The sequence below is a fragment of the Labeo rohita genome, chromosome 6, assembly GCF_022985175.1.
Source record: "Labeo rohita strain BAU-BD-2019 chromosome 6, IGBB_LRoh.1.0, whole genome shotgun sequence".
Lineage (NCBI taxonomy): Eukaryota > Metazoa > Chordata > Actinopteri > Cypriniformes > Cyprinidae > Labeo > Labeo rohita.
In genome coordinates, this window is record NC_066874.1 from 17,090,572 (window position 1) to 17,114,834 (window position 24,263).

The following is a 24,263-nucleotide window of genomic DNA, read 5'->3' on the forward strand; positions in this document are numbered from 1 at the left end:
TCTGTTACAAACACATGCACCTTTGTAGAAAGTAACAGCACATTATACTCTTCTCTCCATCAGGGCCGCTTCCACCTCAGAACCTTTCACTCTCCCACATCACCACCACCTCTGCTCGAATCACATGGGACCATCATCCTCGAAGCCTTCCAGATGGTTTTGTGGTCAATATTACTCGAGGCCTGAGCACTCGTAGCCGCTATCTACCTGATGGTAGTTTAGGGACATATACACTACGAGACCTCGCTCCAGGACAACATTACCGACTTGCCCTCACTGCTGTGCGCAAAACGGGCCAGGACAACATTCAGAGCGTCCCTCAACACCTAGCCTTCACCACACGTGAGTCGCTGATAAGATCACTGCTTGTATGCTGATTGTTAAGATGTCTTTGTCATGGTGAACCATCTGGCTATCTTGTATTGCACAGTACCAGTTTCAAAAGGCCAAAGCCGAGGTGACAGACCTAAGGGAGGACCGGACAGCCAGATAGGACAGACCTTGACACAAGTTCAAGATGGAGGCACAGATGACCACACAGAACTCCTTGAAGAGCCACAAAGGTATAGTACTGTACAGATGCAATTCTAGACGCAATGCTAGGAAGCCATTTGTACAATAATGAGTTTTGTGTGTTTGTTTTCTCTTTCAGATATACAGAGCTTATTGACGGAAGAGGGAGAATTACAGCTAAATTTACCAACCTTCCACAGAAAACCATCAGACACCGCACAAGTCAGTAATTATTTCATATATAATGGTAATGAGTTATATTTTTAAACTGAATTTTAAAGGAATAGTTCACCTAAAAATAAAAACTACCATATGATTTACTCACCCTCAAGCCATCCCAGGTGTATATGACTTTCTTCTTTCAGATGAATAGTTATATTTAAGGAGAAAAATGTCCTGGCTTTTTCGAACTTTATAATGGCAGTGAATGGCTGTTGAGAATTTGAAGTCCAATTAAGGGCATCCATCCATCATAAAAAGTACTCCACACCTTCCGGGGGGTTAATAAAGGCCTTCTGAGGCAAACTGATGTACGCAAGTTCACGAGAGAGTGGCATTCCAGCAGATGATGTAGGAACTAGGCATAGCGTAAGCTCTAGTGAGAATATGCTAGTTTATTGAGAAGTTGAGAAGTATGCTAGTTTACCAAGTTTTGTTTACAGCAAAAGTAAACCAGCCTCCTCTTGGCTTATATCGAAATCCTCTGACATTTTTCTTTACAAATCCTTATTTTGTACTTCTTATTTGTGACCGGTCTTTTGTTTTGTTTGTTTGCTCTCCTCTCCTCTCCGCGCTTCTGCACTCATCATTTCTCACCGAATCTTAAGCTACTGTCATCTGCTGGAATGCCACTCTCTTGTGAACACATGTACGACAGTTAACAGATGCTGGAGATTATGGTTTATATGGTTTTGAATATAGATATTTTTCTTACACAAATGTGTCAGTTTGCTTTATTAACCACTTGGAGCAGTGCGGAGTATACTTTATGATGGATGGATGCACTTTATTGTACTTCAAAATCTCAACACCCATTCACTGTCATTATAAAGTTTGGAAGAGCCAGGACATTTTTAATATAACTCTGATTATATTCGTCATATACACCTAGGATGGCTTGAGGGTGAGTAAATCATGGGGTAATTTTCATTTTTGGGTGAACTATCCCTTTACGTTGTTTTAAATAATTTTAGAGGAATCGTCTAAAAAATAAATGTGTGTTTAATTCAAGAGGTTTTCTACAACAATGTTTTAGTGCCATGTTAAAAAAGTCTAAAATTACGAGAATAAAGTCATAATATTTTGAGAAGATAGTTGAAATATTTCAAGAATAAAGTTAAAATTACATGAATAAAGTCGAAATATTTTGAGAATAATGTCGAAATGTTTCGAGAATTAAGTGGAAATGTTTCGAGAATAAAGTTTAAATTCTGAGAATTAAATCGTAGCAATTAAAGTTATAGTATTTTGAGAGTATAGCCTGTGCATGCAAATCACCAGGATTGGGAGCACCGGGAGAAGTTGCCAGGCCACCGGAATTTATTTGAATATATGTGGAATTAGTAGTAGAAGTCATACCATGTGTTATACTCGCAGGGAGTGTATGCTTGGAAATAATATTTCACGTCTTCGATTGCATTAGGCCTATTTGTAGTGCACCAGCCACCCAATAATAGCAATAAGCTTTGTGCTTTTGGTACTTTTAATGTAAAACAAAGTCTCAGCTTTCAAAATCAGTTTTCAAAGTCAGTTTTCAATTTCAAAGTCAGTTTTATAGCAAAATACAAACAATGTGTCTTACAGTATTGTGTTTTTCACGCTCTTTAATGTGGCGGGACAGATCGCTGTATTCATGTGAATCAGTCGTCTTTTTGATTACAATGAGACATTCGTTTAATTAAAGTATACAGTTTTCTTCGTGAAAATTCCACCACCTACTCCGTAAAAATGTCTGTAGCGCCCAAACTTTCATTTCTTACATTTTAATTAAAAACAACAATAAAACATTCTAAAGGTTAAAGTGGACTCAAACTCGTTAACGTAAGTTATATTTTTGTCTTTTCTGAGGTATATAAATGACTATTCACAAGCTGTTTTATTCACAATATAATGCAGTAAATGATTGGAAATAATATTTAACCTCTTCCATTTATTATTTGTAGCGTGCCAGCCACCCAGTAATCGCAGTCATTTTATGCTTTGTTTTAATATAACATAGCTCAGCTTTTATATTCTGAATGAATCATGAAATACAACGTGTTTTTCCTCTTTATTTGAAGTTTATAGCATGATATAAACGTGAAGGAACATGAGAAGAAATGAGAAAAAAAAAAACAGTAGAGCCTAATTTAATGAACTGAATGTCTCATTGTAATCGGAAAAATGACGCTTAAACTTTTAGGTCACGTCACATTAAAGAGCGTGAAAAACATATTATTGTAATAGACATATTGTTTGTATTTTGCTGTAAAACTGACAGTTTTGAGTCTTTGGAATTTCTCCCGGTGCTCCCAATCGGGACCATTTGCATGCGCAATAGGCTAGAATATAGTCTGAAAAATATTATAAATTTAATCTCATAATTGCTACAAATTAATTCTTGTGATTTTGACTTTATTCTTAAAAGATTTTGACTTTATTCTCAAAACACTTTGAGTTTATTCACGTAATTTTGACTTTATTCCGGAAACATTTTGATTTTATTTACACAATTTTGACTTTATTGTCGAAATATTTAGAATTTATTCTTAAAATATTTCGACCTCAATCTTGTAATCTTAGATTTTTATTTATTTATTTATTTATTTATAATGTGGCACTAAAATGCCATCGTTGTTTTCAATGTTGGAAACTTTTTTAGAATTTTTTTTTTAGGGTTGTCAAAGTTAACATTTTAACTGTAATAATAATTACAGTTACTAATAATAAATACAGTACTACTGTATAATAATAAATACTAATAATAAATACAGTAACATTTTTCACATTTACCACATTTGCTGTTATTACTTTCATTTTCCTAAAGACAGTCAATCAGATCATTGAGGTTAATTGTGATTTTTATATATATTTTTTAATGTTACTGTGAATGTGCGTATAGGTTTATGGGGAAAAAAATGAAATCCCAAATGTTTAAACCCCATCCTTATGGTGTACATACCTTCAGAAACAGTTTGTGTTTTGTCTTTCTACTAAGATCTCATTACCGTTCTTGCTTTAAGCTTGGAATCGTAATTCAATATATTCTGGAAATTTGCTTTGGAATGATATTTATTATGAAAGCACTAAATAAAAATGTTAAAAATAAATTAAATGTTACTCTTCAGGTTATATCTGTAGTGATCTAATAATGGGTAGAAAAAGATACACTGTTAACTTTCCAAAGTAATTATTTTTCAGATAATATTTTAGTAATTTGATGTGGTTTTAGTAGCCTGCAGTGTACTTCAAAATAAAAGCCAATTAATTAATTTTGAGAAAAATTAAGTTTTGTGGTTAACATTTTAGGTAAATATATATGAAAATACTGTATATAACTGCCTTGATATTTTTGGAAGTGGTCCCTTGCATAAACAATTTGAAAACCCCAGTTTTATTTAACCTGATTTTTCAATTTCTGCCATTGTATCTTTTTAAACAGAGCCTGAACCTCCAGTCAAATTAGAAAAGATGGAAGAAACCACCAATAAGATAAGTCTAGCTCTGGAAATTCCTGAAGAAGCGACGAAGAGTAAATCCGGTAGGTGATTTTGCAATAAAACCTTATAAAGATTATTATTAGACAAGTGAAAACTGTTGATTAACTTTAGACAGGGGGTTCATGGTTCTTAAAACAGGACAATGTTTTAACAGTTGGTGGTATTTAAACTCTCTAATTGGTCCCAGCTGAGAGAGAGACTGTGGCAGAATACCACTGCATGTATTCTGAAAAATCTACAGCATGACAGTCACCATAAACAAACCACATCTATCAGCAATCTATTATGGTTCAGCCCTCCAAAAAGTGACTTATAGCTGTTTAAAAAAATGCATATTTATGTATGTGATTGTGTATTTAAAAGAGCAGCTAAATAAATCCAAACATGAAAAAGCTTCAAGCTCGCCAATGTTTAAACTCTTCATGTAGCAAAGTATTGTGTTTATGTGTTTGTATCCAAAAACATTTCAATAAATTTCAGAGTCATCCCAAGACTGCAGAACTCAGCCCTGCCAGAATGGTGGAACATGTGCGCAGACCAACGAGTCGTTCAGCTGCAACTGTGCCGCTGCTTTCAAGGGCAGACGGTGTGAGCTATGTCAGTATAACCACATCTGTTCATTCACAAGCATGCAAACACACACCAGTGAATCCCTAATAAATGCCAAATTGGTGAAATACAGATTCCAGTGTCTAGTTGGTGGGAAAGTAAAAGAAAAACGTTTCTTCAAAGTAATTTGAAAAGCATCAGTTTAACAAAATGAAAAATAATATCATCTTTAGTCAACACCATCTTTTGTATATGTTCTTTCTCTGCCCTGTTTGTATACAGATTGTCAGCGAGTACCTCACCCATGTACTCGCCTTTACTCCGAAACAAAGAGTGTCCCTGTGTGGGAGGATGGTGTCTGCCATTATTTGTAAGTGTCTGCTGTCTGGATATGTCTATTGTCCTGTTTTGGTCCAGTCTGATTCAATAGTCGTATCTGTTTTAACTGAGCAAATGTTTTCACCCTCAGGTACAAAAGGACATATAAAGTTCAGCAGGATGTTTGTTTTAGAGAGATCTGTGAGCCTTTGCTGCCTAAGAAAGTACTGCCTAAGACTCCAAGTACGTATAACATATAAACCATTGTAAACTGTTCTTCCTGGTGCCTCTGTACAGTGGATGTAAACATGGGGTGGAAAGTGACTTTGTTAAAGGGATAGTTCACCCAAAAACCTTGACTTTCGTTCATCTTCGAAACACAAATTAAGATATTTTTTATGAAATTTAGGAGCTTTCTGACCCTGCATAAACAGCAACACAATTACCACGTTCAAGGCAAAGAAAGGTATTAAGGACATTGTTAGGGCCCTATGATTTCCACAAATTGATATGATTCTTTAGGGTCTTAATGAAAAGTCTCTAATATACTTTGGTTAAAAATTCTCAATGGTTGTGTAAAACAACACCCTTTTTACCTTGCCAAAATCAGCTCTGCAAAAATCATCTCATTCTGGTCAAGGTTGCTTTAAATGCACATGAGCTCTGCTCGCCCCGCCCCTCTCTTTTCTCTGTGGAGAGACAAGCCTGTTTACTTTAGCTGCATTTAGCCGCTATTATTTCCATTATTATGAAAGAGGATCGCAAAGATTAATAAAAAAAAACCTTAAAATCACTTCTGCTGCAAGTGAAGCTGGATCAAGAATGATTCCCGTGAACATAGACGGATATATGTAGATCGGGAGGCGCATTCCCTTCACAAACAAACGTAATCTACTGCATCTTCAGCGGCTCAGATGTCGGGAGTAAATGACGACCACTATGTTCATTATTACATCCAGCAACGCAAGACCGCAATCACTCAATCTGAGATATTCTTGCCTAATTTACATCCCTGCTCCGGCATCAAAACAAAGAGGTTGGACTGTTACAGCTGATCTGAGGTAAGACGCTCATGTCAATCAACTATTGTGGGAGCGGCCTCTGTCGGTGTGACGCCACAATGACAGGAATTTGAGAATGGCTCGATTTGAAAAAGGGATTATTTTTACAGATTAATTAAAAACCACTGCATGCATTTTTATCATTATAGGGTAGATTTGTACATACACTGCCAACACACATTAATGTTCAAACAACATGTAAAAGTGAACTTAGCATCCGCTGACCCCTTTAATTGTCAATAATTAAAACATAAATGAAATTAATGTTTTATGCCTTCATTTGATAACCAGAACATTTTAAATACACAACACAGAATTTCTGAGGGTAAAAAAACCTTTCATAAGACTATTTTAAGAATAAATTAAGAATGCATTCAAATAATTACACATGCTAAAACACAGAATTTGATTAAAATAAAACATATGGTGAGAAAAAATAAAACATTTCATAGGACCCTAAACATGTCCTTTATTAAACTGATGTGAAATTGTGTAAGTTTTATGATTTTAATTAATTAGACATGCTCTTTGATTAATAAAATTTAATTTAACCATTAAAAAGGATTTGAGAAAAATTCAAACGGAATTTGGAAAAAATAAAACAGATTTCATATGGCCCTACATTGTTACAATAGTCCATGTGACATCAGTGGTTCAACTGTAATTAAAGCTACGAAAATACTTTTTGTGGGTGAAGAAAATAAAATAACGACTTTATTCAATAAAAAAACGTCAGAAAGTTTTCAGATTTCATCAAAATTATATTTATTTGTGTTCCGAAGATGAATGAAGGTCTTACGGGTTTGGAACGACATGAAGGTTAGTAATTATTGACAGAATTGTCGTCTTCGGGTGAGCTTTAAATCATGGCATGAAGCTGATAAATTGCTGTATTAATGCAGCGTATGTTAATTAAACTATTTTTCCTTCTCTCTCATCAGACAGAAGAACTCAAAAACAACAACAGTAGTGGTGAGTATAATTTATATCTAATAGAAATGAACAAAATAATATTGTCACATACTGAATTAGTTTTTTCTATTTTAGGAGGCTGAACCAATGACGACTTTGGGGAGTAACTGCTTCTCTCAGTCTTAGTTCAAATGAGGATGCATTACCGTCATTGTTGACCCTTTTTTGCATCACTGGTCACCTTTTATTGGCTACATTGTCCTATGGACGTATATTTGTTCCTTTACAGCTCCAGATCTGTAGATGACCTTGACCATATGATTTAGGAGTTATCTGCAATAAATAGCATACCTCAAATGTAAATATTATGAGATATTGACATGTAGTGACCGTCAAGTCCCTCAGGGAATTTTTCGAATTATTGCCTGTTCAGTCTCAAAAACCTACAAGTATTTTCATTCAACCATTCATTCAAACCTGGTTCTCTCCTACAGCAAGATCTCACAAAATACTGGAAAAAAAAAACATCATACCATTGTTTCTGTTTGTGTAAAGGAAAACTGTCTGCTAGCTATCATGTAAATAGTGTTTATAGTCTGTTTTTGTAGTTGAATATTTTAATAATAAAAATGTTAAAACTTTATGGTCTCTTCACTTTTTCGGATGGGAGGGGGTAATATGAAACATGTTTTGAGTTTTAGGATAAATAACCAATGAGGCTATGCTAGACCCTGAATTACCACAAGGTGTCGCTATGTTGTAAAATAAAATGCTAAGGATCTTCCTTCCTAAGGTAAAATTTCCTGAGACTGTCTGTCTGGCTATGTGAAATATGTAGTTATGGATCTTGCTCACTAAACTTCAAGTTTCAGGTAATTTCAGGTATGTGGTGACACAGGAAGTAGATGGTTGCAGATATCAAATTCCTACTCTACCTTCATTGTGTCTTTTAAGAAAGCACTTACACCAAGAATTGGCCTGCAGTTAGTGCATTTATGCCATTAGATTAGATTGGATTCATCTTTACTGTCACTGTGCAAAGTACAACTACTAAGACAATAAAATGTGGTTAGCATCAAACCACACTCTCAGAAGAAAAAGTACAAAAGCTGTCACTAGGGCGGTTTTGTTTAGATACTAGTGTGTATTTATTTTTACTCCCCAAGTGACAGGTTTTGTACCCTTTTCTTATAGTGCAAATAGCAATATGTCTATACATATATAAATATACATAATAATACTATCATGTTGTATAAAAATTGCATTAGTGTGAAGTGGAGAAACCAGAGACCAGCTCAGTTCAAAAGACAAGCTGTACAAATATAGAAAATAAATAAATGGGATAAAGTTTATAATAAGCTTTATGATTCTTTGCATATTACAATCAACTATTTGCAATTTAAGGAAACAAACTGATGCAAAGGTTCTTGTACATACATCAAAGTGGATGTAAATAATTATAATAAATAATTAAAGATAAATAATTATTCTTAGTGCTATCATTAGAGAAATATAGAAAAATAAATTCAACCTTAATAAAGTTTTTGTATGTGATATTATTATTAATTTCAGATATATTATGTTTATTATTTTTATATTATGTCACAGATCCCTTACTGTATGTAAAAAATAGTATATTAAACTATTGTTGCTATTTAAGTATTTAATACTGTGCTGTTTTAATATAGCCTTTATGACATACACAACCAGTCAAAAGTTTTTGAACAGTAAGATTTTTAATGTTTTTAAAGAATTCTCTTGTTCTCACTAAACTTGTATTTTTTTGATCCAAAATACAGCAAAAGGAGTAATTCTGTGAAATATATATATTTTTTTTACTGTTTTAAAATAACTGCTTTCCATTTGAATATATTTTAAAATGTAATTTATTACTCTGATCAAAGGTACATTTTCAGCATCATTACTCCAGTCTTCAGTGTCACATGATCCTTTAGAAATCATTCTAATATGCCGATTTGCTGTTCAAGAAACATTTATTATTATTATTATTATTATTATTATTATTATAATCATCGTTATTATTATTACTATCATCATCAATATTTAAAACAGTGAACTACATTTTTTTAAGGATTTTTGATGGATAGAAAGATTCAAAGATCAGAATTGATCTAAAATAGTAATTAATAATAATAATAAATTATAGAAAGTGATACTTTTATTTAGCGAGGATGCTTTAAATTGATCAAAAGTGATGATAAAGACATTAATGCTACAAAAGATATTTATTTTAGATAAATGCTGTTCTTCTGAACTTTCTATTCATCAAAGAAACCTGAAAAAAATTTAATTCAGTTCAATTCGGTTAAAGTTCATTTGTGACCCTGGACCACAAAACCAGTCTTAAGTCGCTGGGGTATATTTGTAGCAATAGCCAAAAACACATTGTATGGGTCAAAATTATTGATTTTTATTTTATGACAAAAATCATTAGGAAATTAAGTAAAGATATTTTGTAAATTTCCTACTGTAAATATATAAAATTGTAATTTTTGATTAGTAATATGCATTGTTAAGAACTTCATTTTGACAACTTTAAAGGTGATTTTCTCAATATTTAGATTTTTTTTTGCACCCTCAGATTCCAGATATTCAAATAGTTGTATCTCGGCAAAAGTATTGTCCTATCCTAACGAACAATACATCAATGGAAGGTTATTTATTCAGCTTTCAGATGATGTATTAATCTCAATTTCAAAAAATTGACCCTTATGACTGGCTTTGTGGTCCAGGGTCACATTTGTATAACACTGTTTTTTTTTTTTTTTTTTTTTACAATACAAATCACTGCAAAGCAGTTTAACAGCTTAACTGTTTCAACATAATAATAATTAAAACATTTTTTGAGCACCATCTCAGAATATTAGAATGATTTCTGAAGGATCATGTGTGAATGATATCAGGAATAAATTACAGGATTTATCACAGGAATAAATCACATTTTTAAAATATATTCAATTAGAAAACAGTTATTTTAAATAGTAAATATATTTCAATTTTTTACAGTTTTGCTGTACTTTGGATCAAATAAATGCAGGCTTGGTAAGCAGAAAAGACATTAAAAAATCTTACTGTTCAAAAACTTTTGACTGGTAGTGTACTTTGTTATGACTGCATTTTTAAAACAATCAATAAAAAAAAAAAAACAATATTGAGTCACATTACATTTGAACTTACTTGTTTCTTAACTTTCACAGCATTTTCCTGTAATGCATATTTTCATATTTCACCAAAATGCATTTGAGATTAAACTGATTCAACCAAAGCTTGCAGTTCTGAGTCACCTGCCTGTATTATTATCATTACATTAAACACACACCAACCCAGGAGCGCGCCCGTAAACGTTCGTGCGTGCGCGCACTAGCTTTAAATGACTACCCCCCCCTCCTTTAACCATACCGCCCCCTTTCTTCAATGAAAACTGAGATTGCGGGGGGGTTGGAAAAGACCATGAAAGGACAGAGCTGGAGGACACTTTTAAGGGTTTGTTTAGGATAGTATTTGTGGCTTGTCCCCCGACTTTTTCTTTTAAGAAAAAGAAGCTAAGGACTTTCTCCCAGGAGAAAGACAGCGCTTTACCAACGTCCAACTGGTCCCGCTCGCTCCCGAGCGTTCACTGAGATTGAGCGCGAGCTAACAGAAGTTAGCTGGACGGCTATCATCAGCGGCGGCGGGTGAGGGGGGACAATACCGAGAGGAGAGAGGGGTCGACAGAGAGCGCCGTCATCAAACCTAGTAGCATGTCGCCCTCGGGAAGAAGTAACTCAAGCTTTGGATGAGGTTCCGTGGTGCAGTTCGATCGCAGAGACTTTTTGACGCGACGGTGGGTTGTGATGTTTCTGCCAGCGCGGGGCTCCGGTGGAGGCGCGGCGTCGTCGGTGTCCCAGGGTTGGCCGCATACGGTACTGTGGAGGCTAGGGGGTTTCTTTCTCCTCCTGCTTCTCGAAGGGGCCCGATGCCTCGCCAACCCGAGCAATGCACCGGGCATAAACAATAACAATAGGCCGAATGTGAACGTCTTCATGAGCGAGGAAGAAGTTAAGAAACTCCTGGGTGCGTATACTTTATTTCTCCGTCTATATTCCTGCTCTATCCAAAGTTTTGCTTAGAAGTAAAAGTTTTTGCCACTCTGTCAAACTAACTTAATTGCTTCTAACAACTACTAAACACTACCTCGTGTGTCTGTTTAGTCTCCAGAAGTACAGTAAAGCTGTTTTAAACATGCTTACGAAGTGCTAGAAACTTTGTTGTAGTTTGTTAGCTCTCCATATGTTAGCTTTGATAGGCCAAACAATCTGCAGCGTCCTTGTAACCTCAATTTATGCTTAAGAAAATCACTAATATCTGCAGAGAAGTGTTATAAAATGCATATGTGAAAGTAGTTTTGTGAGGTTATAGTTCAGCCTGCTATTTAAGAAGAATTAAAGGCCATTGGGTTTGTCATTGGGTCGAAACTGGTTGCTAGAAAGTTTTCCAATTGTATTCCAATGCTTTTCATGCTTGTTAATTGTGGTGATTTGTAAGGTTTATATCACACATTCACAAGATACAGAGCAGAGGCGTATGAGCTGATCTGAGTCATTCATTATCGTTGATGTGTGTCAGAATTAGTTGACACACAATGGATTATTCCTTAGAAGTTTTTCTGCTTTATGTCAGACCAGTCAGCAAATACAAATGCAATGCACATTTAACCCTGGAATACATTTTGGTTCTGCTGTTGATATTACCTTTTATGTAGCCAAAAATCACTAAATCAAATTATGTAAGCTTGTGATGAGAATCAGAGATTTTTATAACAGTATAACCAGACTACTTACATAAAATGCATTGTTGTCACTCAGTATCTCTCAATAATATGTCTTAGTAGTATAGTGACATTTAAGTGCCTAGTTTTATTAGAAGATTTCTGCAGTTTTCATTTTGGGGGTCAAAACATATAATGCAATATAATACAATATTGATGGAGAGGTGTACAAATAACTTGCCTCAAAAGCCTTTTGAGTCATTCCGTGTCAAATCAACCAAATTTCAGAAACTTCCCCAGCTTGATTTTGTTAAAAAATAAAGTCTGTAGAAAGACCAACATAAATAGTGGTGAAAGTCACAGGATGTATATTTACTGAGTAATCCACTGTTTTGTAGATAGGGGCCAAAATGACAATTTTCATCTGAGATTTGGAGCCAAATTAGAGGGGTGTAAAAAATGAATTAGGAAAACTGGTAGCATCATTATTTTATTTTTACTTCGAGATTGGTAGGTCTATTAGTAAAATCTGTTGACTTTAGCAATCTTTGCTTCATAATATGCTAATGGTGACAGTTCAAAAATGGTAAAAATGGTAAAAACTCAAGACGTAATAAAGATATCTCAATATCCCCTGAAGATTCTGGTTTTTAACAAACGTTCCTATTGGTATCTTATTGGTATCCCTTGATTGTTCGATCCCAGATATATGGAGATCTTAATGCAGCTCCATGAGTATTTATTTATATATATATATAATATATATATATATATATATATATATATGTATGTATGTATGTATGTATGTATATATATTTTCAGTGGTCAACAAACAAATTTTAAAGAGAAATATCTGAAAAACAAATAATACTGAAACTAGAAATGTATCTTGTGATTATCTATCAACACAATTGCATAAAACATACTTGTCTGAGTGCCATAAATACTCCTTTTTCAAAGTTTGCATGCTTATAACTGTAAAAGTATGCAGTATATTTTAATATCCTTATAGATTCTCATTCTTAATAAACTTTCCTGTTGAATTCTTAATTTTCAAGGCCTCTGGTTGAGTTGACACGGAGTGACCCTGTTGAATGTATTTGATACATTTGACTCATATTTTTACATGATACAGTAAGCTTTATAAGGTTAAGTATAATGTGAGAGAGTGTATTTGCATATATTTCTCATACTGTTGTAATCCTAATGAAAAACTATAGATATAATTATGTAGTTAGTTAACAACATATGGTTGTTTATGTGTTCGTTTATGACTTAATGGCTCTGCCTAAACTTAAATGTTAAATTTGTGCAGAATATAGTCCTCTTTCTGACTATGGGACCAAACCAAATGTTTTGTATTCTGAATAATTTAATGCATTCATGTTTCTTGAAGATAAAAGGCTTTGTGATGCCCTTGCTATGTTTGTGTTCAGAGTAGGTTTTTGATTCAGCACCGTTGTGATTAATGCAGTGAGAACTGATTAGTGGTTGTTAATTGCCGGGTATTTGTGACTGGGCTTATAAGCAGTCATTATCATTTCTAATGTCACAGCGTAGTTAATGAAAGGGTTGGGGACTAGAGCATCAATTTCCTGCTGGAAAGAGGAAGCAGAGACAAGGGCATTTTGGAGCAGCCTTGTTTGAACTTGTTTTGAGGCTTTACCCTTTCAGCTCAAATTGAGAGCAATTTCTATTAGACTGAAAATAAAACAGGAATTATATGTGGCATTTATGTAATGTGATGCAAATGCTGTAGCATTTAGCTTGAAAGCTTGAACTTTTGAATGTTGCCATATGGTGTATGAGGTTTCAAATGAGAGGCAGCACTTAAACGTTTTACATTTGAATGCTTTGAATTTTGTAAAGGATGTAACCTAACCAGATGTTCAAGACGGGTCTGTGGTGGTTTTGTTTAGTGTTTGACCAATGTTTGTATATTTATGGCTGATGCTGATGTCTAGAAAGAGCGTGACTGCCGATATAACGTTTATACAATATGACTTAAAGGGATAGTTCACCCAAAAATGAAAATTCTGTCATTAATTACTCATGTCTTTCCAAAGACCTTCGTTCCTCTTCAGAACACAAATTAGAATATTTTTGATGAAATTCGAGATCTTTCTAACCCTGCATAAACAGCAATGTAACAAACACGTTCAAGGCCCAGAAAGGTAGTAAGGACGTCGTTAAAATAGTCCATGTAGGCCAAAATGCCCTTGTTATTTTGACGAAGATGAGCGAAGGTCTTGCAGGTTAGGAATGACATGATGATGAGTAATTAATGACAGAATTTTCATTTTTGGGTGAACTATCCCTTTAAACTTATTGTACATAATATTTTGTTTAAATTCGCCAAAGTTATTTGAAAGGCACTGTGTGGGTTTATTTTAGCTTTTGTGAAATGTGAACAGGTTTGAAAGATCATTGTCCCCCTCTGGTCTCATACCTCTGTTATCCTCTGTAAAGCTGACCTGCATATTTTTTGTCACGACTGGCTTTGGAAACAGAGCTCATAGCTATGAGTGCCTCTTTCTAGGGGCTCTGCATTTCTGTCTACTCAGTGATGATTGATGAACTTTCTGGTGGGCTTTTACACTCTTTGATGATCATATCAGGTTATTATCATCAACATGTCGCCTGTTGTTTTATGCGGGGTGCTCTGGCGTTTGTCTTGTGATGGGTGCTTGAATGGAGCTCCTTAATTTCTGCTCTTTCAAAAATACATATGTCATTTGCCCCTTCAATCTTCTGCTGCCGTGTCATGTTCTTTTTTTGCGTTCTGGGATCCTTTAACATACTCAGACTGCATTCGTTTTGAACCTGAATGTTTTATATCAAGTAATAATGTGTAGCATAAACTCATGCCAGCAGTCGCTGTGTCTTTCTCTGTTAACATTTTTTTTCCCCCTCCATTCTGTTTCAACAATGGGTGCTGCCCATCTTGGAATCAAAACCACCTTGTTATGCTGCAGTAGACTGAGGGCCATTGTAAGCAGTGAGGTTGCAAGTAGGAGAAGTCCCTGAATGCATTTATCTCAGAGACATCAGCATCCTGTAGTTTTGCGCCGCCTCTGCCTCAGAGAATCAGGTGTCTGCTGTTGTGCACAGGAGTCTGATTACTTCTGATGTGGTTCGGAGATCCTGTTCTATGACTCACAGGAATCCTTAACTTAAAAGTTTATGGTTGTGGTTATATGGATGCCATTTTTTTGGTGCTTTGAATGAATGTAGGTCTCAGTTTTCTCTTAGGAGTCGAATGGATTTATATTTGTGGGATTCACATTTTATGGCAAAGCTTAAATTTCCTCAATATTGTTATTGCAGATGTAACAGTTTCAAAAGTAAATGGCTTTGATTTCTCATTTATTTAACATTTATATTTAAAATTATTGCTGTATTTTATATTTATTACAACCTTTTTGATATTATGTTGACATTCTCATCAGCATTTGTGTTTAAAAAAATATTTGGAGGGGAAGAAGTACATTATATACTAAAAATGATTCTTTAGTACTTCTGAAGATAATCTTAAAAACATCTACCAAAGTGTGCTTTTAACATACAATTTTTTTTATTTTTTTTTGCAACAAATTAACAAAATACTGCTGTATACCTCTGTACACTGGAAAAAGCGTGGTTTAGTATGTCTGCTTATTTTTTCTTTTGACAGAGGTATTATTTTTTCGATTTTTACACAAAATAGAATGGGGTTCATTCATACTGGACGCCCTCGTGCTTCTCTAATATGGCTAAAAGCCATCGCTATTGCTGTAACTGACTAAAAACAAGATATAACGTTAAACGTTTTGAGTGATGAAATGTAAGGACAATAAACACTCGTCTGCAATAATATATGGTTTATCCGTGTTCTTCATCTTGTGTATTTTTATAAGTCATTGCTAATCGACATACATAGAATATAGAGTATAGAACAATATAGAACATAGAGTATAGAATTTATTGTCTGCCTCATTCTGTGATTAGAATCCACATCAGATCACATAAGGAAGTTATTTTAAACACTCGCCTGATGTTGTGAATTAAAAACAAGTTATAATGTTTTTTTATAACTTTTGTTTTTAGAACTCTTTTGTTGGACAACAGGTTTAGAAAGGTTTATCATTGCATGTCATTAGAATGGAAGATGCTCTGCGTGTGTTGCTTTTTCAAATATAAGCAGGGAAGCGTTTCCTCATTTCAGCATGTGAAGTCGCGGGCACACACAGCAAATTCCGAGAGAAATAAAACAAGGAAGTTATTTAAATGCAAACTGATAAAACGCAATTCACAAGCGCGTATTGAACTGTGGATGTCGTACCGAACGGTTCAATATTATATTGAGAATTGTGACATCCCTATTTTCAATCCTGTTCCTGGGGACCCACTGCTGTGCACATTTTGTATGTCTCCCTTATCTGACACACTCAGTTCAGTACATGGATCTTTCTCCTAACGAGCTGATGATCTGAATCAGGTGTGTTAAATAAGGGAGACACACAAAATGTGCAGAGCAGTGGGTCTCCAGGACCAAGATTGAAAACCACTGCACTAGTGGGTTCAAGTACACTACAAGTGATAACTAAATACATGTTTGTTTGTTTTTTTAAGTAGTACACTTTTTTTTCCACCTGGATCTAGGGAAGTAAATTAATCAATTTTGAACACAAAATAATCACAAAGAATCATATCTTGACCTGGATATCAGTTAATACTATAGTCCTATTTTGTGTTGTGGTGTATGTAAAGATTTTTCTGGTCGAATTGTAGTTGTTCATTTTAAGCATTAGTTGACTATTTATTATATGTTAATTAATAAACCATATACATCAAAATAATGAGACTGTAAATGCCTGTAGCCTAATAAGCGCTCAAGTGCATGCGAAGAGGAGAGAGAAAAAAAAAAAGCTTGCCACAGCGCACCGGCAGATATAATGATTATGAATGTGTCAGGGGAAAAACAGCAAGGAGACTGGATTAACGTTTTAATAACTTACTGATAAACTAGTGATTTCTTTGTTTTCGGCTTAAAGGAGAAGTCCACTTCCAGAACCAAAATGTACAGGTAATGTACTCACCTCCTTGTCATCCAAGATATTCATGTCTTTCTTCAGTTGTAAAGAAATTGTTTTTTGAAGAAAACATTTCAGGATTTTTTTTTTTCCATATAGTAGACTTCTGTGGTGCCCCGAGTTTGAACTTCCAAAATGTAGTTTAAATGCGTCTTCAAATGATCCCAGCTGAGGAAGAAGGGTCTTATTTAGCGAAACAATCAGTTATTTTCATAAAATTATTACGATTTCTATACTTTTTAATGTCAAACGTTCATCTTGTCTTACTGTGCCTGAACAGTTTTTTTTATGATTTATGACAGTTAGGGTATGTCGTAAAAAAAAAGTCCCATCTCATGTTCTTCCTCAACTTCAAAATTGTCCTAAATTGCTGTTTTACCTTTTTTTTGTTAAGGGTGTTTGATCTTCTTTAAATGTTCACTTTGCAAAAATTGGGTCGGTACTTCTGCAGTGATGTTGGATGATTTTGAAATGATTTTTGAATTTGAGGGAGAACATGAGATTGGAGATTTTCAACATACCCTAACTGTTTTGAACCAGAATACCCAGAGTTCAGGGAAAGCAAGACAAGACGAGCGTTTGAGATTAAAAAGTATTTAAATTGTATGTTTTTAAAATGAAAATAATTAATCGTTTCGTTCAGTAAGACCCTTCTTCCTCGGTTGGGATTGTTCACAAACGCATTTGGGATCGTTTGAAGCTGCATTTAAACTGCATTTTGGAAGTTCAAAATCGGGGCACCATACCAGTCCATTATATGGAGAAATATCCTGAAATGTTTCCCTCAAAAAAGAAACATAAATTCTTAATGGCTGAAGAAAGAAAGACATGAACATCTTGGATGATCCTGGAAGTGGACTGCTCCTTTAAGAGATGAAGTCAGCGACAATGACTCACCATCTCCTCCTCGCCTGTTTCATACGGATTACATAATCTAAGAATATCTGTCTCCTGTTTAAATTGGTTCATTTAAAAATAGTCATTTCACTCTCTATAGATATTTTTAATGTCTGTAAGGCAAGTATAACACAGAGTTTCAAAGTTTTCCACACAAGTTCACAGAGGCAGAGACTGCAGAAAGCGTATCCTGTTTTTTTTCCATTATTTTACAAAAGCATTATTTTGTGTGCTAACAAAATAATATCTTTACAGATTCTAAAGATATATTACTTTTGTCTGTATGACCAAAAATGACTGAGTATTTTAAGAGCAAATGACCGCACCGGAGCCTCCATCTGTCATGCAGTGAGCGTGCTACTGTTCAGCTTCCACACTCCACAAAGACACGTGAATAGTGCACATTTTTCTAGGTTAACGTTAGATTGAGCTGCTATGTAAGTTGCTATTACATACATCTTTCAGATGAAAAGCCATATGTGAGGTCGATGAATGATAGGCAAGCGTTTGAATGTCCTGCCCGATGTACTGTATTACCACATAGATAAGCCATTAACGATCTGTCCGTCACGGACTGTGTGACTTTTTTTTTCTGTGACTAAGCGACAAATGAAATTTTGGTCAATCAAGCCTCTTCTCGTCGACTAAAGGTTAGTCGACTTAGGGGGCAGCACACGGTGTTTGTATCCTTTTTTGCCGTGTGGAATCGAAACTAAGCTTTTAAAAACTACACTATTCATTTTCTATGTTCTTCCAAAATTGCAGATGGTTCACTTACATTGGCAGTTATTGGCTTATGTTAGAATGACGTGTTCTTTCTCATTCTCCGCTTTCTACTTTACCTCTCTTTCCCCTTGCTTGCTTGCTTTTTCTGTCATGCTCTTGTCATTTCCTGTCTGAGCTTTCAGGAGTTCTGTAATTCCTTTTACAGATCTTAATCTTATCCCCCTCCCCCTCTCTCTTTTTTTTTTTTTTTTCTTCTTCTTCAGAGCTGTCACTGCAAATAACCTCATCCTATACATGTTCTATAGTGACTCTGATGTATGTGAAAGGAGATCTCATTGCTGATTACTGCGAATGATGAAAGGCGATGTTTGATGTGATATTTACATTCGTATCACAATCAGCCCTCTCGAATCCATGAGTTCACTCAGTATAGCATAAAAGTAAACGTGCTGGCTTCTTATGGAGATTGCCAGTGAAAGCCATGTTTTGATGGTGGTTTGGTAAATTTCAGCTTCGGTTTCTGCTCAGTTGATGTTTTGTTTTTGCCAGTCATGTGGTGCTTAAAAAATATAATTTAATTCAATAATTCAATTTGTCATTTCAAAGTATCAGAACAGCAATGGAAAAGGGCATGAGGATGCTTTTCAATGAGGTAAATATTTTTTAAAAAGCCCTGTTTACTATAACGAACTTGTGAATTTTTCTCCCTTGTAAGGATCTATGGCTTTTCCCTGTGACATCACTGCACCGTTCGTCCAGTCTCATACTGATATAGTAAAGAGAGAAAGCTTCACTCTCTCCTTCAGAGTCCCAACACCACAGGGATGAAAAATCTCAACTATCCAGCTCTTCATTGCTAACAGACAGCGTCAGCCCTCTTGTGTCTGAGTTATTTTGGGGGATCATTAGATGGCCTTCCACAGTCTGTGGCAATACGTGGAATGTTTAGGTCACGAAACACATCCACTCTGATTTACGATGTAAACTTGCTGTCTATGAAACATTTTTCTCCTGTAAAAAGTGGAAGCGCCTTGAATAGATGCTACAGACAGATGGTTTCAGTCTTTTAAGGCTTTAGGTTGCTGTGTTTCAATTAGTTAATGTATTCACAGTCAATTTGAGGTCTTGTAATGTGATAATAATGTAGTTCATAGTAAAGAGAAAGTGCTTGACTAGTCTTCAATCCATCCAATTTTGCAAGGGCTACGAGCAAAGCGTTTCAGAGGTTCTGAACACTTTGACATTTGGCCAGTCCACAAGAAACTTGAGAAATCTAGTAGCTCAATTTTGTTACAATTTCTTGTATACTTCCACTAGCCAAGTGCGTTTCTGTCTTGGATCAAAGATCTGAGCTGGATGCTCAAATGATACAAACCCCTGGAGAATCGTTCTCTGCAGAGCTGCTCTTGTGATGGAGTATTTGACGACTTCTCTTTGGTGTTTTTCCAGAGCAGTCTTCATCTCACTGGTCTCGCAGTTGAAACCACTATTTTAAGGAGCGTTCTCAATATTACTGCCTAATTCTTGTTAAAAGGAAAGGTTACATCTCTTGGAGATGTTGGCCTTTGTCTTCAGCAGGCTTTCTCCTCTGACTCCATATTAGGAGAGCCCTCAAGAGGTTGAGGTATTTGGCCTGGCTCAGTCTTTTATCAGTAGTTTCCATGGCAGCGTGAAGGGAGGTGGGTGAGTTGCTGATTTAAATCAATGTGTTTATGCCGGGTTGATCCTGACACTCAGAAAAACAGCAAGAATGGACAAGAGACCAAATTTATAGTGTTATGCAGAGATCTCATTTAATGAAGAGTGACAGCTGACTCACCACAAAGCTTGATGGCTGGTTAGAAAGCACATTTATGTCAAGGGATTCCAACAAGGGATTCTGTTTCTGGAATGACTTCTGTCTGTGACGTTGTGACTGGCATTGCCAAGTGTTCAAGAGTACAATAAACTATTCTCTATGGAGCTAGGCTTATCACAGTGTCTTTAGCTCTTAACTACATTGTACTGTGTTGCATTTACAAACCAGCTTGAGCCTTCCTCTCATGTGAGTAAGCGAGCCCTCCTAGTTCGTATCATACCCGTCGAAGTTTGTTTACTTAAGCAGCAGCTGTACTGCCATGTTGTTCCAGTGAAGGCGGGGAGTTCTGAGGATACCTCTTACGGAACAAGCTCTGTTTGCTTGACTGCGGTGGCAGCTGTAGTAGGACAGGCTCATGTGGTTGTAATTAATGACTGGCGCAGACTCCTTTTGAGCACCAAGCAAGATTCATTACGGAGCTGCCACAACTCAGCCATGACAATCTGGAACCTGTCTCTTCAAAACAATGCGCTTTCCACAGACTCAAGCCTATAGCCTAGCCATCCAAGCGATTCCCTCAGACCCTGGCCTCAGGAAAAGCAGGCCTGCAGGAAACTAATGTTCATTAATGAGCTGAGAGCTGAACTCAGTGATGGGGCACTGAAAGAAAGGATTGTCACTGCTTTAAAAGTGATCAAAGAACCTGAAGTAAAGTCCAGCCGTGAGAATACGTGAGTGGACTTAAAATGAAGCCAAACATTTTATAGTTGTAGAGCTTTGTAGAGATGGAATTCTAATTCTGGTGGTTCTGTGCATTTGGGCCTCACATTGACCCTCAGACCGTGACCTGAAGTGTTTTGAATACAGATGAAGCATTTTCAAGGTTAACTTATTCTCAAGGACCACATTTAGGCATGTGCTAACTGAATCTTCGTGATCATTGAATTCCGTTGCTGTCGCTTCAACTCGTGGACTAAAACAGCAATCTGTAGTCTGGTTTCCATCCAAGGATTTTTTTAATAAAAGTGGAAACATCTTACAACAATACTCCTTTTGTGGTCCTATAAGAGTAGGACATTATTCAAAACTATTTTAAATATTTATTTTATTTGTGTACATTCACAATAAAAACAAAACATTGTGCTTTTGTAAAATAAAGGAAATAAACAGGATGCCGCTTTCTTGAGCACATCAGAAAAAGTGTGCATATAAGCTGCTACTTGTTTTTTTTTTCTTTCATTTTCTTAAATTAATTGATTAGAATTTTTTATTTTGCGCATAAGCTTAATTATTTCTTTATATATAGCTTTATGATGTTTTTCTCTGTTCGTAGAAGCGCTGCAGGTGCGTAATCCTCACGTTCTGTTGTTTGTGCTGGTTTTTGCGGGTACAAAATTAATCCCTGGAAAACAAATTTAGGTATTAATGGGTTACAGCCACATAATTTAATTGTAATTTAACATAATCTTGTCGGTTAACGGTTAATAATGGTTTAACGACCATCGGTTTTTGGTTAGGAGAAATAAAATAACCGAAATGAACATTCCTGTTTCCATAAACTTTAATCAAAAAATAATAAGAATACAACTGCACCTGTTTATGAATATTGCTTGATGCTGAAGTATCTAAATAGTCTATAGGCCTAAGTACAAAAAACTTGTTAATAAAAGTAATTTTATGTAGGCATGTACAATTAAATAACATATATTTTAAAGTTTTGTTTCAAATAGATAAAGAACAGGACTAACCTATGTAATTTGTGCAGTAGGTAGAATTATGTATGGAAACAGCTGTAGGGCAATTTTTTGGCGATACACCAAAACTTGTGCGACAGTTCGTTTTTTTTAGGGATGACGTCATCACGCACACCATTTTATCAGTAAAAAGCCAGTTGGGTGGAAACAAGTTGGAGACAGAAATTTCGCGAAGTTTTTTTTAATGCATATTCTCTGTCGATAACAAAACATCACAAAAACCTGGATGGAAACTTGACAACAATCGCAACACTGAACAATGTTGTTTGGTCATCTAGACCACTCTGCCCTACAGAGGCAAAAGACCTTAACTTGCTGGAGTGTGGAACTGAGAAAAATTACTTTTAGATTTTTATTTGTCCAGTCAAATTTATCATAGGCAGGACACTGGAAATCTGTCAGTTAGATGTTTTAGTAATGAAAATTCTCAAACTTGATTTTACCCCTATTTTAAAGTTGCTGTACTCTGCAGTTGCATTGTCTGCAAAAAGCGAGACATCATGCCTAGACGGAAGGCAGTAACTTGCACAGTTTGGTTGCTGATTAAATTATATTAACAACCTATATAAAAATCTAGTGATCATGCTTTGATTTCATAGGCTATAACATAGTGAAGTGACTGTATTCATATTTTTCTTGGTTATTGGTTACCGTTTAAATATTCTTGCAAAACAGTGCTATTTAAATGGAACATAGGGATAATTCACCCAAAAAAAGAAAATTGCTTCATGATTTTCTTAAATCTCAAGCCATCCTAGGTGTATATGACTTTCTTCTTTCAGACAAATGCAATTAGAGATATATTTAAAAAATTGCTTGGTTTTTCCATGCTTTATAATGGCAGTGAATGGGTGTTGAGATTTTAAAGGCCAAAAAAGTATGTCCATTCATCATGAAAGTACTCCACATGGCTCAGGGAGGTTAATAAAGGCTTTCTGAAGCGAAGTCATGTGTTGGCATAGTGTAACCTCCACTGGCTTGTATTGAAATCCTCTGACATTTTTCTTTACAAATCCTTGTTTTTTTATTTCTAAATTGTGACCAATGTTTTGTTTTGCTCTCCCCACTGCACTTCTGTGCTTGTTGCTTCTCGCCGGAGCTTACGTTAGTATGACAGTTAGCAGAACCTAGAAATTACGATTTATAAAGTTTTAAATATGGATATTTTTCTTAAAGGTCTTTATTAACTCTCCGGTGCCATGTGGAGTACTTTAATGGTGTATGGATGCACTTTTCTTGGCTTCAATTTTTCGATCTTTTCACTGCCTTTATAAAGCTTGCAAGATTTAGAATTTTATTTTATTTTTTTTAATATATATAACTCAGATTGTATTTGTTTGAAAAAACAAAGTCATATACACCTAGGATGGCTTGAGGATGAGTAAATCATAGGGTAATTGTCATTTTTGGGTGAACTTTCCCCTTTACATTAAGTCAAAATTATAATAACTTAAATTCCTTTATAATAATAAAAAAAAAAAGCTTGTGTAACTTAATTTGTCTTATAGTTTTTACTAAAATGATTCTTTGTTAGCACATAGAAATGACTTGTTTAAAGGAAAACAAGTTGGACTCAATAAACTGAAGCCTTCTGAACAACATTTATCTATAATCTGTCATCTTAAAAGGACATTTGGCTCTGTAGGTTTCTTTTTAGGAGCCTATGATGTGGTAAACATGTTTAAAAACGAATGTAATATAATATACGTACCTATGCATGTTACAGTACTTTGAAGAGCGGTTGTGTCTGGATTGAAGAATAGCCTTAGGATTTGTCTTTGTAACCTTGTTTGATGTTAATCATCACAGTTGCTTTTATGTATTAGCTCAGTGAGCATTTGGAATGGAGCAAACACTTTTCAGATGATGATATCTGTAGTACTTCATCGAAGAAAAATGTAGGTGACCTTAAACCTGTTTCAACTTTTCATTGTGATGATATGGTGTTTACTATAATGAAATAAAGACTAAGTGGGCGGCGAAAACTGACAAATGGCAGTTCCAGGAATACTTTCTGCGTCGTTACCCGTTACTGCCCTCTGAAGCAAATCTGTCTGCGTTTTTAGTATGACTTGAACTCGGTATGTCTGAGACTAGAAGTTTATTGACCCTCCTGCCATAAATCTACACCAGATCTAAACAGGTTTACTAAATTCAGAATATTTACTAGAACTTTTCTTTGTATAACTGCAAATGT

The 24,263-nt window shown here is 35.2% G+C and overlaps 2 protein-coding genes across 3 annotated transcripts in view; both read left to right on the forward strand.

Annotated features, from left to right (window-relative positions):
- The window catches only part of sned1 (sushi, nidogen and EGF-like domains 1), a 47,535-nt gene extending 39,887 nt beyond the window's left edge, over window positions 1-7,648 (forward strand). Inside the window, 9 exon segments of the mRNA XM_051111475.1 lie at window positions 64-342; window positions 431-563; window positions 653-735; window positions 4,154-4,252; window positions 4,692-4,808; window positions 5,043-5,130; window positions 5,230-5,321; window positions 7,081-7,111; window positions 7,187-7,648. Of these exon segments, the coding sequence (XP_050967432.1) occupies window positions 64-342; window positions 431-563; window positions 653-735; window positions 4,154-4,252; window positions 4,692-4,808; window positions 5,043-5,130; window positions 5,230-5,321; window positions 7,081-7,109 (920 nt within the window). The 3' untranslated portion in view covers window positions 7,110-7,111; window positions 7,187-7,648.
- A 2,812-nt stretch (window positions 7,649-10,460) lies between these two features.
- ryk (receptor like tyrosine kinase) overlaps window positions 10,461-24,263 on the forward strand; it is a 67,978-nt gene continuing 54,175 nt past the window's right edge. For both annotated transcript variants that reach the window (XM_051112850.1, XM_051112851.1), the window contains exon 1: window positions 10,461-11,125. In XM_051112850.1, the coding sequence (XP_050968807.1) occupies window positions 10,906-11,125 (220 nt within the window). In that variant the 5' untranslated portion in view covers window positions 10,461-10,905. The remainder of the gene's footprint in view (window positions 11,126-24,263) is intronic.